A 13,792-nucleotide genomic window follows, 5' to 3' on the forward strand; every position below is an offset into this window, starting at 1 on the left:
GAGGGAGAGATGGGAGGAAAGGAGAAAGTGATTGCTCCAGGAGAGAGGAGTGGTGAGATGGTTAGAGAGAGGGAGGTCAGAGTTGATGAGAACATCCAGAGTGTGCCCTGCATAGTGAGTCGGGCCAGAGGGAAGAATTGAAAGAGAGAGTCACAGAGGTCACGAAAGAGTCCAGAGGAGGGACAGGAAGCATCCAGCATCCATTCAGCACTGCCACTGTGTGCCCCCTGCCTGGCAGCTGTGCATCCCACTCCTTGGGATCCTTTTGCCCATCCCTTAGCCAGTGGTCTCCTCCCTAGCACCCCTTGCACTTTACTACCAGGCTCACCACCCCTTGCCCATCCCCAATTCCCTCCTCCCCGTACCTCCCTTCCTTACCTCCTGCACTTCTCTTCATTGCACTTCCACGTCTGAATGCCACAAGGCCTAGTAGGACCACGTTTGTATACTTTGTGTTATATATTTACTCCCCTGTTCCCTCCCCATTTGCGTTGTGGCACTTGGAAACACGATTCTGTTGTATAAGCGTCTTACAAATGATCAATGAATACATAAAATAAACAGGAAAAAAGGGACGCAGTAACTTTGGGTAGATAATGGTCCTCATTACGAGGTTGGAGGTAGTCATGGCGCCATGACTACCTCCAATACCGGTACCGTGTCCGTGTCCATTCCCCATTCCCATTTCAGCCTCCATAGGGCTCAATGGGAAGGGGGAAGGTGCTAATAATGGTACCGCAAATTGCAGTACCGTTATTAGCTCTGAAGTCCCTTTGCTGTTCCCTTCCATAACGCCTGGTAAAACCAGGCGTTAAGGAAGGGAACCGCTAAGGGACCTCGTAGTAGGGCGGTAAGGGATTACCGGCACCGGTGCCCTTACCAGTGCCAGTAATCCCTTACCGCCCACCTCGTAATGAGGCCCAATGTCTCTTGCATATTCTAACTGTACTTGGCTTGTGAGGCTATAACAGGAATACAATTCCACTAACTGCAAATAAGAGGCTGCACTTGCCATGTAACTGTGTGCCGTTGGAAGGTTGGAATCCATAATGTCTCATCGAAGTCCCAGTTTGGAAGCCTGTGTTCCCGTTCCCAGCTTTCCTACCGTGACAAGACATTGTTTGCCGGTCCGCTCCCCCTCAGGTCCCTGTTCTCATGTGGGAGTCACCCCCAAAACCCCTTCTCCCCTTCACCCACCTTGGTCCACCCCCAGCTCACACTTCTTCTGCTGGGGACACAGCCACATCCCCTGGTCTTCCTCAAAGTCCTGCTAAATTCCCTCCCGTGACTCCACCCTCTCTCCTGACATCTCCAACCCATCCCTAACAATGCTCACTGCATACCAACAGAGAATCATCCCTGTTTCCTTCTCACTCCCCCCCACCCCCTCAGTACTTGCCCTCCCATCTCCATATAAGCATGTACAAATAACATATACACTATGTCCAGACAGGCCGCGGGTCGGAAAAGCAGCCTGTTGGGAAATATTTTCAGATGAAAATGGCCATTGCTGGAGGCCATTAGGATGTACTGGCATATGACAGCAGCAGTATCATGTCAGCACAATAGCTAAAATATAGTACGTAATTAAAATAGTGCTTTATTAACCACTTGTTATTTTATCACGCATACGCTTATTGGAGTTTTGTTTTACTTCCACTATGGCATTTCCTGAAAGGCCATCGCACCAAATCCCACGGGGTGCCACTTTCTGTCTTGTCATCAGGGTCACAAGGCAAGTGACATCTGTTGCTGTGGGTGTTTGCAATTCCCGCTACCCTCTCCATGTTTGTGAATTGACATTCCTAGGCATGGGTGGGCCAACTCATTCTAGAAATAGGAAACCAGAAGCCCTAGCGCCAGACCCCCATGTTACACACATTTCTAGTATGAGCGTCTTCCCACATTGGACATTGAAAAAGTATTTGTTTTATTTTTAGTGCGAGTGTGGCCATTCGTGTTTGTGATATATATTTTGTGGGGGTAACGCACAGGGAAATGTATGCTGAAAGGAGTTCAACAGAAATATGTCTCGTTCATTTATTCAGAAAGAAATAATAAGAGCGAGCCCAGCGCGCAGCGAATGCCCTTCTCCACCTCGCTTCCTCTATCTGAGTTGTGAACCCTGGCGGGTTCACAACACTGCACATTCATGGTGAAAGCTATCACTTCCCATCATGCTCCTGGTTGTCTGCTCTCGCTAAGCATCAAGAGCGTTTGATGTGAAACCTTAGAAGGGTAACCCCCACATTTCTATGGTGCTATGTTTAGCACACATTCTCTTGGGAAGTTTAGCAGTCAATGCTGGGAAAATCAAAACATCTTCTATTATTTTTGACCTATTCCTACTCCTTGATATCCGCTTAATTACATCCAATTGGAAAGATTTTACTCAGATTTCCATCAACGGGTGGTGGAGCAATATATGTGATGTTCATAGAATTGAGGACTAAAATGCCAATTCACCCTCGCTCTCTGTTAAACATGAGCAGAAATGGCAATACTTTGTCATCTATTTGACTGATGTAAATACCTAACCCAGTTATAGATTTCATTAGCTACATTATCGATGCTATCGCTGTGAATTTGTTTTCTTCCTTATCGCTTCACTTCATGAAGACCTGTTTTTGTTTCTCTCTCTCGCTCTCCTCTTTTCCTTTCAGTATTTATCTCAATTGGCTACTTCTTTCACCATTTAATGGTTATTGATTGTCAAATTCTCATTTATATTTTCTAGCCATAGTATTTATTTGCCTGTTATTGTCATTGAGATTGTTGATCTGTGCTTTCAATATAATAAAATCGTATAAACTAAAAATAAAAGGAAGGTAAAGGCCACTGGTCCCAATCGCAGCCTTTTATTTAGGGATGTTCACTGTGAAGGGCAGCAGATGGCTCTGTGTATTTTTGTAGAAGAAGGTCAACTGTGTACCATTAGTTAAGGAGCACTGAATGGTCTCTCGTTAAGCACCAACAATGACAATTGACATCATATGATATTTATTATTACTAATTAGCAGTAGAACCATCTTTCATCACTTTTCTAGCTACTTGCAGGTGCATTTTATAAACTGAGTTGCTATTAAGAAATGCATTCAATTTAATATGTGAAAAAGAAGAAAATTTAATATGTACATGATATGCCATTAAGCAAGACATATTGTGAGATAGTTGTGACCAATATTTTCTAATTTGTGCACTCATGCAAACTTTTGCGCTCTGCTTGATTTCCGAAGCAAACAATCTGCCCTCACGCAATGTCTGTTTTGTGGGGAAATGTTCTGTTAAGTTATAAAGGTGTCTTTAGTTTTACTGTACAGATTTTTTAAGGGTCATCTATTTTAGAGGATTTAGTAGCTGATATGATTCCATGAATCGCAAATTAATTAACCTCCTTTCACTAAGTGCCTGGTGCATCCCCATTTCAGAAATGCAACAAATCTCGAGAATTTACTATAATTGAAAATAATCTATTATTTCAAGTGAGTTTCCTCATTTTGCTCCATTTTCTTTTGTTTTTGTTTTGGTCATATGTGCCACACTAGTGTCATCTGGAAGTCAAAATGAAGAACATAAAATATAAGTGCTAAAGATGTAATTTATAGAAACATACACATCCAGGCAGTTGCTTTGCTAGCGTCCCATCCTCTTCACATTCATATCATTACTAATTTGTTCGGAGCACATGCATGTCATTTCCTAACATGAGTTGGCCATATTATATTGACCGTTTTTGTTGTCACTCTTTTGTACCGTCGATGTGATCAAAGAGTGACAGTAGAAACGACGAATTCAAAATGGCACCAGCCTTGTGGAGGCCTTCTCTCCTCTGCAGGACCATTATAATAATGTTAGAGTCATTACAAGCACTTCTTAAATGATTTTGCGGTCCTTGCTTGAGAGGGAAGACCCAAGCATTTTTTCTTTTTTTGTTTTTAATTTGAAGACGTCGGTCGGATTCAGTGCAGAACATAAAAAAAAATATCCACAGGAACAGAAAAACTGTTTAAAAAAATGAATTAAAGGCCCACCTAAAGGAGCTTCAGAATATTTGTTATGAAAGTGCTTATAAACATTATTGTGGTGTGTGTACATCTTTTTTTGTGGGTGGTACAAAGTTAAGGTGGTTTTGCTTCAAATGCGAGTGCTGAATTTCACGGGTTTTGTTGTGTTAAATCTGATCACCTTAACTCTTTCTTAACAAAAGTTTTTTCACTGAATTTCAAAGGTTTTGTTGCTATGTTTTTTTCACGTTAAATCCGATCACCTAAACTCTCAACTGAAGTTTTTTCACGTAATTTCAAGGATTTTGTTATAATATAGTTTCTTTGGGGTCCACTAGCCATGGCCTTCGGCATTGTTCACATTTACTTGTTGCACCAATACGTTTCTTTGGTGGTTTCTTTCAGTGGCACAAAGGCCAATTACTCCCTGACTAGTAGATGTGATCACTGTAGGTGTAGGATTTCCTTTGTTTTCACTCTCTGCCGATTCCTGCAGGATTCCCTGATATTCTCCCACTAATGGCAATGAACTACACATACAGCGGCAATGAACTACCCATGGCCGAGGCATTCACCTGATAATCCGAAACTTATCAGTCTTCTCAGGCACTCACCAAGTGCCCCCTCCTCTTTCCATGGTGCCCCCTCTCCTGTCAGCTGCTTTTTCCCTTCCTGTCCCTCTCCCATTAACCCCTTTACTCTTTTGTTCATGTGACGCATTATTGTTTCCGAGCGTTTCCTCCGCTGTAGCCAAGGGAATCTCGTGACATTGCCACAGTATTCCTGTGATAATCCAAAAATGTTCGAACTGTAACATGCTCTCCAACTCTCCAATTTCACATGGTATCCTCTTTCCCCTTCCAACCTCTAGCCTAATGCAATTGCATCCTTTCTCATCCTCCAAATAACTTTTTGAGCACCTTTTGTTTTTTGTATTACCCCAGTAATTGCCTGCATCTAGCAAAGACAAATGGTGGCTTTTCATTTCTAAAAGCCTCTCTGCTGCAATGCACCATGTGAGATATAGCTATATTTTTGGGCGCAAGGGGCACCCTCTTCCCCGTCAAAGATAAAGCAAAATGTTATTGATTTGTAATCATAACAAGCTCCGGCATTTGCCAGTATTATATGCTCGAATGTTCAGTATACAACCCACCCCATCCCTCTTCCCTCATTCCTCCCCCTCAGGAGTATTGCAACCAGAAGTCAAATCAATCCAATTTATGACCAACATATACAGTGTAGCGTACAGGGCTGTCCGATCAGGGTAAATCAATAAAATTAATTGACCGAATCTCACCAGGCAGGAAAGGGCGTTGAAATCTTTTTGAATGTAGTTTAAAAGAGGCCTCCACATAGTAATGAAGGGCATTAAGGAGTCATTTATATTGGCGTACAATTTCCCCATTGCAAAACATTACAAGCTTTGTCAAGCCACAAATTTATCGTTGGGGGTTCCGTCTTCCTCTAGAAGTGGCAAATAGCTAGTTTGGCTGCCAGCAGGAGATGAGTCAGCAATTTAAGTTCAGTCGGCGTACTGACCTGCCGGAGTGCATCATTGAGCCCCAAGATACATAATAAAGGGGTGATTTGCTATGTCCACCTTTAAGATCCCTTTCAGTTTAGCTCTCGCCTTCAGCCAAAAATCCTGCATCAAAGGGCAACCCCAGAGTACATGAAGTAATGTGTTTTCTAGTGCACACACCCTCCAGCACAATTTTGAATTAATCGGTTTAATGCAAAGTAGTTGGGCTGGTCAATCCAACTCCGTCATGCAAGGCAAAAGTTATTAGCAATAGAATTTTCGGATTTCCTGTGACTCAAGGCTGCAATTTGGACAACAAATGAAGTCTGATCGTTTTACAAATGAAATAAGTGGCATGGCATGAAGACAGTCTGCATCTCTTTTGTGTAGTTCTATTCTTTAACCTTTTCTATGGGTGGTCCTAAGGGGGTCCCTGCAAGCTCTACAATTATGGTGGGTTGAGGCACATTTCTCACTAATCGTACTCCTAGTTAGAGACAGGTATGGAGGATGCATGAATGTCTATTAATCACAGATCTATTCAGGTGATTTGCATTGTGCCCTTATCCGAGCCACTAGCAGTTAGTCTCCTGAAGTCCTCATTGATATGAGGGAGCTCTTGTTACTTCCAAATGATTACAATGGCCCTGGTGATCTCCCAGCTAGACATTGCCAATTCCTTGCTCACTGGAATCCTGCAAACTAATTGGCCTCAACGAGGAGCATACCGCATGCTACTCTCCATGTAATCAGAGGACTAAGAAATGTTCACCACATCCCACCCAACTCGATGGACCTCCATTAGCTGCTACTCCAGGAATGCATCATCATTGAGAATGCATGGGATAACTTCTATAGTCCATGGCTCTTGGTGATGGAACCACACCACAGAGACAAACAGATAAGGCATTCCTGAAGTGAATTCATAATCTGTCCTGTTTTTACAAGAGAGTCATTCTTCCTATGCAGGATGAAGTGCTCTGAAGGTTGTGAAAGCTTGCAAATAAATTGCTTTGTCAGCCTAACTAAGGAATCACCCTGTTATCCTTTTTTATATTCCCATTGGCTAAAATGTTCAAGCAACATGACGTATATCGTACAGGCCTCATAAAAAGCCCAACCTGCAGCTAGTGTCACCATTCACCAGCACCCCTTCATGTGAGCTCCCGATGGTGGGCAATTCACTTTGCTAATCCCACATAGTTGCTGGCCAGCTGCAGACTGCATCCAGGCCAACAACTGTCTAAATATACACACAAAAAGAGATAGCTAGACATTGTCTGGCTCAATGTTCCTGACCAGGCTACTTTGTGAAGCAGCCATGTTGTCCCTTACTTCGACCAGGTGCACAGGTGCATTAATGTGTCGAGCCAAGGGGTCACACAGCAGGCACCAGGAAGTAGATTCCTCTCTGATATGGGCTAGTTGGTTGTATCTTCTCCTTCTTACAGGCACACGAGTGGGTGACATGCTAAGGGGGGTATAGGTGTGTCTTCCCTTCCCTTAGGCTCTGTTGCCTATGGCATGAGATGCACAGTGCTTGCTAGTTCTCCTGACCCACATATTTACTGCAAGGACAGCGGGCCAGGGACTGAAAGGCTCCTTCATGCATCCTCTGACAGTTTTGACATGCTCTTCAGCACACTTAGCTTACGAGCAGGACACCAGCAACATCAATTAATGCACATGTTGTAGGGGCCACCATTGGTCAGCTCCTTTTTTTTAGTTGAGAACACACTTAAAGCATTCTCTCTCAACATATGTATACACTCTGCAGGAGAGGTACGCTAGGAGACAATTCCCATGAGGCAAAACTGAACATTCCCCCCTTCCTCTTGTCTCTGTTGTGTTATTCACTGTATTGCAGGGTGTGCAGATGGTTTCTCTTCCTCACATGTATATGTGCATCATTTGTACTCTCATGCAATGCTCTATGACCATCTATGCAAGAGGAAGGCAACGCCTTGATGGTTCTTAATGTAGTGTTTTATGATGTTGCAGTTGAGGTTTTTCTCAGGTCATGCGTTCTTAGGTCTTGCTTTTCTTGCAGGTCATTTCATGGGTAACAATACTGTAATCGATGTTCTGAAGAGATATGGATACAAAGTGGATCACACGCCCGCTGGACGCGCCATCATAAACAGGTAATTCACCAATTCATGGCACTGTATTGGGGATGAAGGTGTTAATATTATTTTATTGTAAACATTTCTTTGTTAAGGTGTCAGATTGCACCATTCCAACAATAAAATGTTCAGGATTCTTACCTTTGCAATTGTTCCAGGAGGTAGGCGTGCGGGTTTGTGTGTGGCATGAAGGGGAAAAGATGTTTCCAATCTATCAAGGGGAGTTTCCAGTTATGTTCTGCTAAGGGAACGCTTTGCAAAAGAGCATAATGCAGGCCTTCCCAAAGAAGGCAATGATGATTTGCAATGCTGTCTATGTGGTTTGGTAAATAGTTCAAAAGTAAAGGCCCTGAAGTGTAAAGTCTTGTCTAACCTCCACCTTTTTCTAATCTGGCACTTTCAGATAGTGTTTCTGAGCTGAGGTCAGCCCTCTCTTAGGAATTGAACTCTTCATCAATTCTCATCGCGTTGTTGGTGCTTGTTCTCAAATGATCCTCTGCCTAATGCACTATATCTTCAAATACACCTTCTACTTCAATTGCAGCAAATGTATCTCACCCGGGACCAGCGAAATGAGATCAGCTCACCCGAGACCCTATATCAGCCTAGCCGCTTGACTGTTGGTCAACTTCTTCTTCCAAGCAAATTTATCAGGCACCTTGAAGGGGAGCCAGTTGCTGTAGTGCAGACCCGGAGAGCGCTCCATTCTTGCCAACTGCAGACGAGCTCTCCACCATGCTGTTTGATCTTTGGGGGTAGCCATCATCAGATAAGTTCTGTCACCTGTAAAAAAGGACATTTCATACATAGACTTTGATCAATAAAGACGTCAAGGCTCCTCACTCATCTTGTCGGATATGGTGAAGGGATATCTAGACCAAACCGAACTAGCTCCCTTAGGAGCTGTTAAGGGCAGAATAATTTAGACTTAGCTACTCCTGGAGGTTAGGTAACTATTTTGTGCGATCCAACAAGGAGCAGAAGCGATTAACTTGGCAACAGTGGATGCTGGAGAGCTATTTTCTAATACTTTTTTCTCTTTGCTCAATCAACATCGAGTTATTTTTTTTTTTTTTTTTTTTATTACTTGTATATAATCAGAACTAGATTTTTACAAGAACTCAGATGAAGAAGCAACTTCCACCCATAAAAGTATGCTATCTCAAGTAATAGTGGGCAAAGTCATTTTTTGGAATGCTAGATTCAGCAATTTAGCTGATGCCGTATGCCATCTTGTCTTGTCCCCGGTTATCAAGCGATTCCACCAGATACTTTCATTACTTGCAAACGAGTTAGCGGTCAGGGTACTGAAAAAGGCCATCCTTTCTTGGTTCAGGGCAGGACAGAGCATTAGAAGATGTCTGATGGATTCCGGTTCTGCATCGTTTTTGCACAATCTACAGGCATTTATCATGGATTTTGTCCTGATCGCCAGAATTTCCTGCGTCGGAAGAATGTTGAGGCGGGCTTTTAGGAAGGTTCTCATAAGGGCTTTGTTGGGATATCGTTTACAGTATGCCATAGGTTCCTTCAATTTATTGCCATTCATAGGAAGATGTGCTAATAATTTATTACCAGTTGACTTTTCGATTGTCTGGATCCAATCGTTACACTGTAGTTTGGTCTTAATCCTACAAGGATTGTATTTTAGTTCTTCTTTAGTGCAAGCAATTTCTTCCAATATCAAATTTTGATCCTGTGCCCATTTATTCATCGTTAGGTTTTTACCCTTCTCGATCTCTTCGGCAATTATTCGGTAGATTTCTAGGCTCTCCGGGTGGATGACTTTCCTGTACAGATATAAAGTTGCGGTGTCCACCACCGCTTTTAGAGAGACAAGACCAAGTTCCCGTCGTATCGGAGCTACAGCAACAGAGTTAGGTAGTCCCAGCACCGATCTCCAAATGAAACCTTCGAGTTTGACCCAGAGGCCCTGAGGAATAGACGGGGTGGCGTCCATGCCGTAAGTCAAAGAGGGGATAACCTTGGCCTTGTAAAAGTTGATAGCAGGTAGCAGAGAAAATTTCCCATATTTCCGATCGACCGCTCTCAGCTGCGCAGCTAAGTTCTTTGCCTTCGCCCAAAGATCATTTTGCTGGCTCCTGGCCCACTTTGTGCTGTCAAAAAGGATTCCGAGGTACTTGAACGACTCGACCACTTCTATTTTGGTGCCATAAAGGAACCAGTTTGAGGCCACTTTCTTTTTTCTTTTAGTGCCTTGTTTTTGGAGAATCATTATCTTGGTTTTTGATTTATTGATTTCCAAGTTGTTTTCGGTGGTGTAGGTCGAAAGGTTGTCTAATTGTCGTTGCAAGCCAATCTGGGTCTGATCAAGCAATATTAAATCATCCGCGTATAGTAGTCTGGGTACCTCGGTATTGCCTATTTTCGGCGGAAAGGATCTGATTTTAATTTGGGACTCTTTGAAATCTCCTAGGAATGATATAAACAGAGCAGGGGCCAGAGGACAACCCTGTTTTACACCTTGAAAAGTCGGGATAGAGTTTGACATTAAACCTTGATTGTTTAGGCGTACTTTTATACTGGTTTCAGAGTGAAGTTTGATTATTGGGTTCAAAATGGTCGCAGGGCATTTCCAAATCTTGAGTTTGGACCACAGTTTGGACCTGTTCACTCTGTCAAAAGCAGCCGACAAATCAACGAACGCTAGGTAGATTCGAGTGGATCCTATCATAGCTCTGTCTTTGAGTAGGTTCAAACACAGAATATTCGCACTCGTGTTTGCATTTTTTTGGAATCCAGTTTGGAAAAGGTCAAAACAATCAGCAGTGGCTGCCCATTTGCGAAAATGATTCAGTAGGACTGTAGCAAAAACTTTCCCAATGACATCTAACAGGGCTATTGGTCTGTAATTCGAGGGATCGTCTCTGGCTCCTTTTTTAAAAATCGGCACAATCAGAGCTTTTGACCATGAGTCCGGAATAGTTTTACTTTCTCGGCAGATTTTAAAGATTGAGCAGATGAAGTTCGCCCATTCCTCTGGGTTTTGTTTGAGGTCACAGTTTGCGAGCCCGTCAGGACCCGGCGCTCTTGATGATTTCAGTTTCAAAATGATTGATTTGATTTCCTCGATTTCAATCTGGTCAATCCAAGCTGAATTTTTTAGTTGTTCAGATGCGTAGGTGTTTCCTTTGAATGACTCGAATAGTTTTTGAAAATGTTCCGTCCATTTCTCTTCCGTAACTGGGTTTATCATCTGCGAGTTTTGAAGTTTATGTGGATTGTTGATTAAAGACCAGAAGTCGCGGGGCTTTTTACTTGCCAGAGCCTTTAACATCGCCTCAGCGTCAGATTGATAAAGTAAATCTCTAGAGTTTCTCAGCCATTGTTTGTAGTTTCTAGTTTCTGTTGCAAGATTTTCCCAGATTGCTGGCAGATTCTTTATGACTGCATCTCTCTTTAGTTTTCTTATAGCTCGACGTTTGGAGACTAAAACTGTATTGTATTCATGAGTGTGTTGAATGGAAGGATAAGTACTGATTTTTCTAGATTTCTTGTATGGAAGAAGAAGTGGAATGTAGCTCGCTCTTGCCAGGTCCATTCTGGATGTAGGATCAGACATTTGGATGGAAAAGAGGTTATTGACTTTTTGGACATCGAAATCAGTCATTCGTAAGCGGGTATTTTGAGAGTTAGTCTCAATTCCATAGTCGTAATATTGAAGTGTGGAGCGTTTACTTTTGCAGAAAACGTTAAGTAAATTGTGATCACTGTACTTTGTTTTGATAACTTCAAAGGCAGTTATACTGCAAAAGACCGATTTAGAGGCGAAGATGTAGTCAAGGGTGGTAGCGGACCCGCCGCGTTCCCAAGTCGGAATCAGTGATTTTTGCTGCGTAACGAAGGCCGCATTCAACAGATTTCTGGATTTCATGATGTTATTCCACGCCAAGCCTCTAGATGAGGCAGATGATTTTTCCAAATCCGACCCATCTGGTTCACTGGATTGCAGGCAATTCGCGTTCAAATCTCCGCAAATCAGGATGTTTGGCGATTTGTATTTGATTGCGATCTCGTCGATGATATTTGCCACTTTATCGCACATGTTCATTGTCGAGATCCTTTGAGGATTCCAATATATGTTTATGATAGCTACCCGCTCTGCTGTTTTTGAGTTGTAGAGAACGGATGTAGAGTTCCATAGGGTCATCACTGCCAGAATTTCATAGCTACAAGTTATAACTTCTGTGATGGTTATACCCGAACCTGTTTTAATCGCTGTTAGTAAGCCCGAAGAAGGACGGCCCAAAGGACCTTTACAGGCCGGGGAGAATTCAATGTGATAGCCATCTAATTCCGGTTTTTCCATAAGCCATGTTTCCTGAAGGCATATGATGTCGTGGAGGCCAAGATCATACGAGTCAGGCCTGGAGAGATGGCAATGTCCTCTAGTATTCCAAGATGCTATACTTATGATGTCGCTCACGTTAGTTCGATCAGATGAGTTGAGGGAGGATTTCTTCGTCAAAGTCCCCCCGGGTGGTTGCTATCTTTTGACTCCTGATGTTAAAATGGAGCGAAACCATGACCATTTGTTTTCCTTTGGAGTTTGTTCAGAAGCCAAGGGTAACCGGTCTGCATGTTTCTCTGTGGCTTTTTGAATCGGTACCGACGGTCTCTCGTCTTGGGCATAGTTTCGATGGGTTGTTAAATAAGATTGTTTAAGTTCGTCGTCTTGTTTAATCTTTTCATCCACTCTGTAGGCTGATTTTTCGCCTCTCTTTGTAGTATATCTAGAGCAAGCATTTGGAGTGAAGCCATATGTTGTAGAACTATTGGTTCTTTGTGATTTATTAGTAGTAAAACGTGGACTTCTTTCCCTTCTTGATGATCCATACAGATCTTCTGTTCGAGATTTATATCTGTAACTTCTTCTTGGGGAATGAGTATCTTTTCCTTTTTGCCAATCGTTTCTGATTGAGGATGTTATCTCATGAAAGTTAAAACCCAAATGGGCGAATTCCCCACATGTTTCTTGTGAGAGTTCGCTCATCGCATGAGATTTAATATGAAGAAAGGCTTTAGCTTTGTTCATTCTGTGGTAGGGCTCTATAAGGGTAAAGTCGTCTGATTTTAAGTTCTTCAAAATTTTCACCTGTTTTAATATTTTAAGAACTGTGTTTCTGTTCAGGATCATATAGTGGTCGCTAATGCTCTTTTGTTCTATTTTGAAGAGACGGGTCGATTTTGAGCGCCTATCACTGGTGCTTGTATGGGCCTTCCTTAGGTGGAGCCCTGAAGGTGTTCTTCTGTCGGAACGATCTCTTTTAGGAGATAAATCTTTTTGCTCTTTTCGTTCAGTTACGGCCGCTTTTGGTTTGATAGTTTTGCCTACTTGTGTTTTGGTTGTAGTATTAATACTATCCCCACCAGGGGTCTGAATCGCGGTTTTTATGGTGACTAAGGGCTTGTCAAGTGGTCTTGATGGTAGCGTCGGGCTTTGATCAATTAAGACCGAATGCTGAGTCAAATCCATCAGCGAGCTTTGTGCAAGGAAATCCTCTGTGGATTTTGGAGACGTAGTGCAGCAAATAACTGATTTGTCCAGATTTTGAGAACTGGAAGGCATCTGAACGGTTTCTTTCCTTAAGTCTATTTGCTCAGATCGTAAGGACGTCAAAGGGTCCAAAGCCACAACAGGGCGTGGACCATTAAGGTTAGTTTCATTGACCGTAGTGATTTTTAACAGAGGTTTATCTTTTGGGTCTGATATAACTTGCTGTACTGCAAGTTCTGCTCCATTGTGAAATAGGGAAGCCGCCGCAAGATGCTGGGACGGTTGGTCCTTTTTGTTTGATAGTAACGAGGCCGGTGCAAACGAACTGAAACGTACTTTAGGCTGGGTGTCTTTTTCGACGGTTGTTGTCGATGGTTGACTCAAATGCTGAATTAGACCTTCTAGTTTGTTTAGTTTTGACTCCCACAGTTCATTCTGGGCTTTGTTCCTTTGATCTAGAGCTGTAATGTATCCTTCTACGAAGATAAGTTTCGAATGCATCATTGCCGTTAGTACTGAGTTGTCCTTTAGTGTATCATTGATCGATTCGTAGAGTTTTCCAAATGGCGCTAAGGCTATTGTGATTGCAGACATGATAACAGGAAGGTCCGTTTTTTTA

General features: G+C 42.7%; 1 protein-coding gene across 2 annotated transcripts in view; it reads left to right on the forward strand.

Moving 5' to 3' along the window:
• The window catches only part of LOC138510595 (metalloprotease TIKI1-like), a 367,802-nt gene that overhangs the window by 325,287 nt on the left and 28,723 nt on the right, over window positions 1-13,792 (forward strand). For both annotated transcript variants that reach the window (XM_069626362.1, XM_069626361.1), the window contains exon 5: window positions 7,580-7,673. In XM_069626362.1, coding sequence (XP_069482463.1) covers window positions 7,580-7,673 — 94 coding nt within the window. The remainder of the gene's footprint in view (window positions 1-7,579; window positions 7,674-13,792) is intronic.

This window comes from Ambystoma mexicanum, chromosome 6p, assembly GCF_040938575.1.
Source record: "Ambystoma mexicanum isolate Mex_15411 chromosome 6p, UKY_AmexF1_1, whole genome shotgun sequence".
Classification (NCBI taxonomy): Eukaryota; Metazoa; Chordata; class Amphibia; order Caudata; family Ambystomatidae; genus Ambystoma; species Ambystoma mexicanum.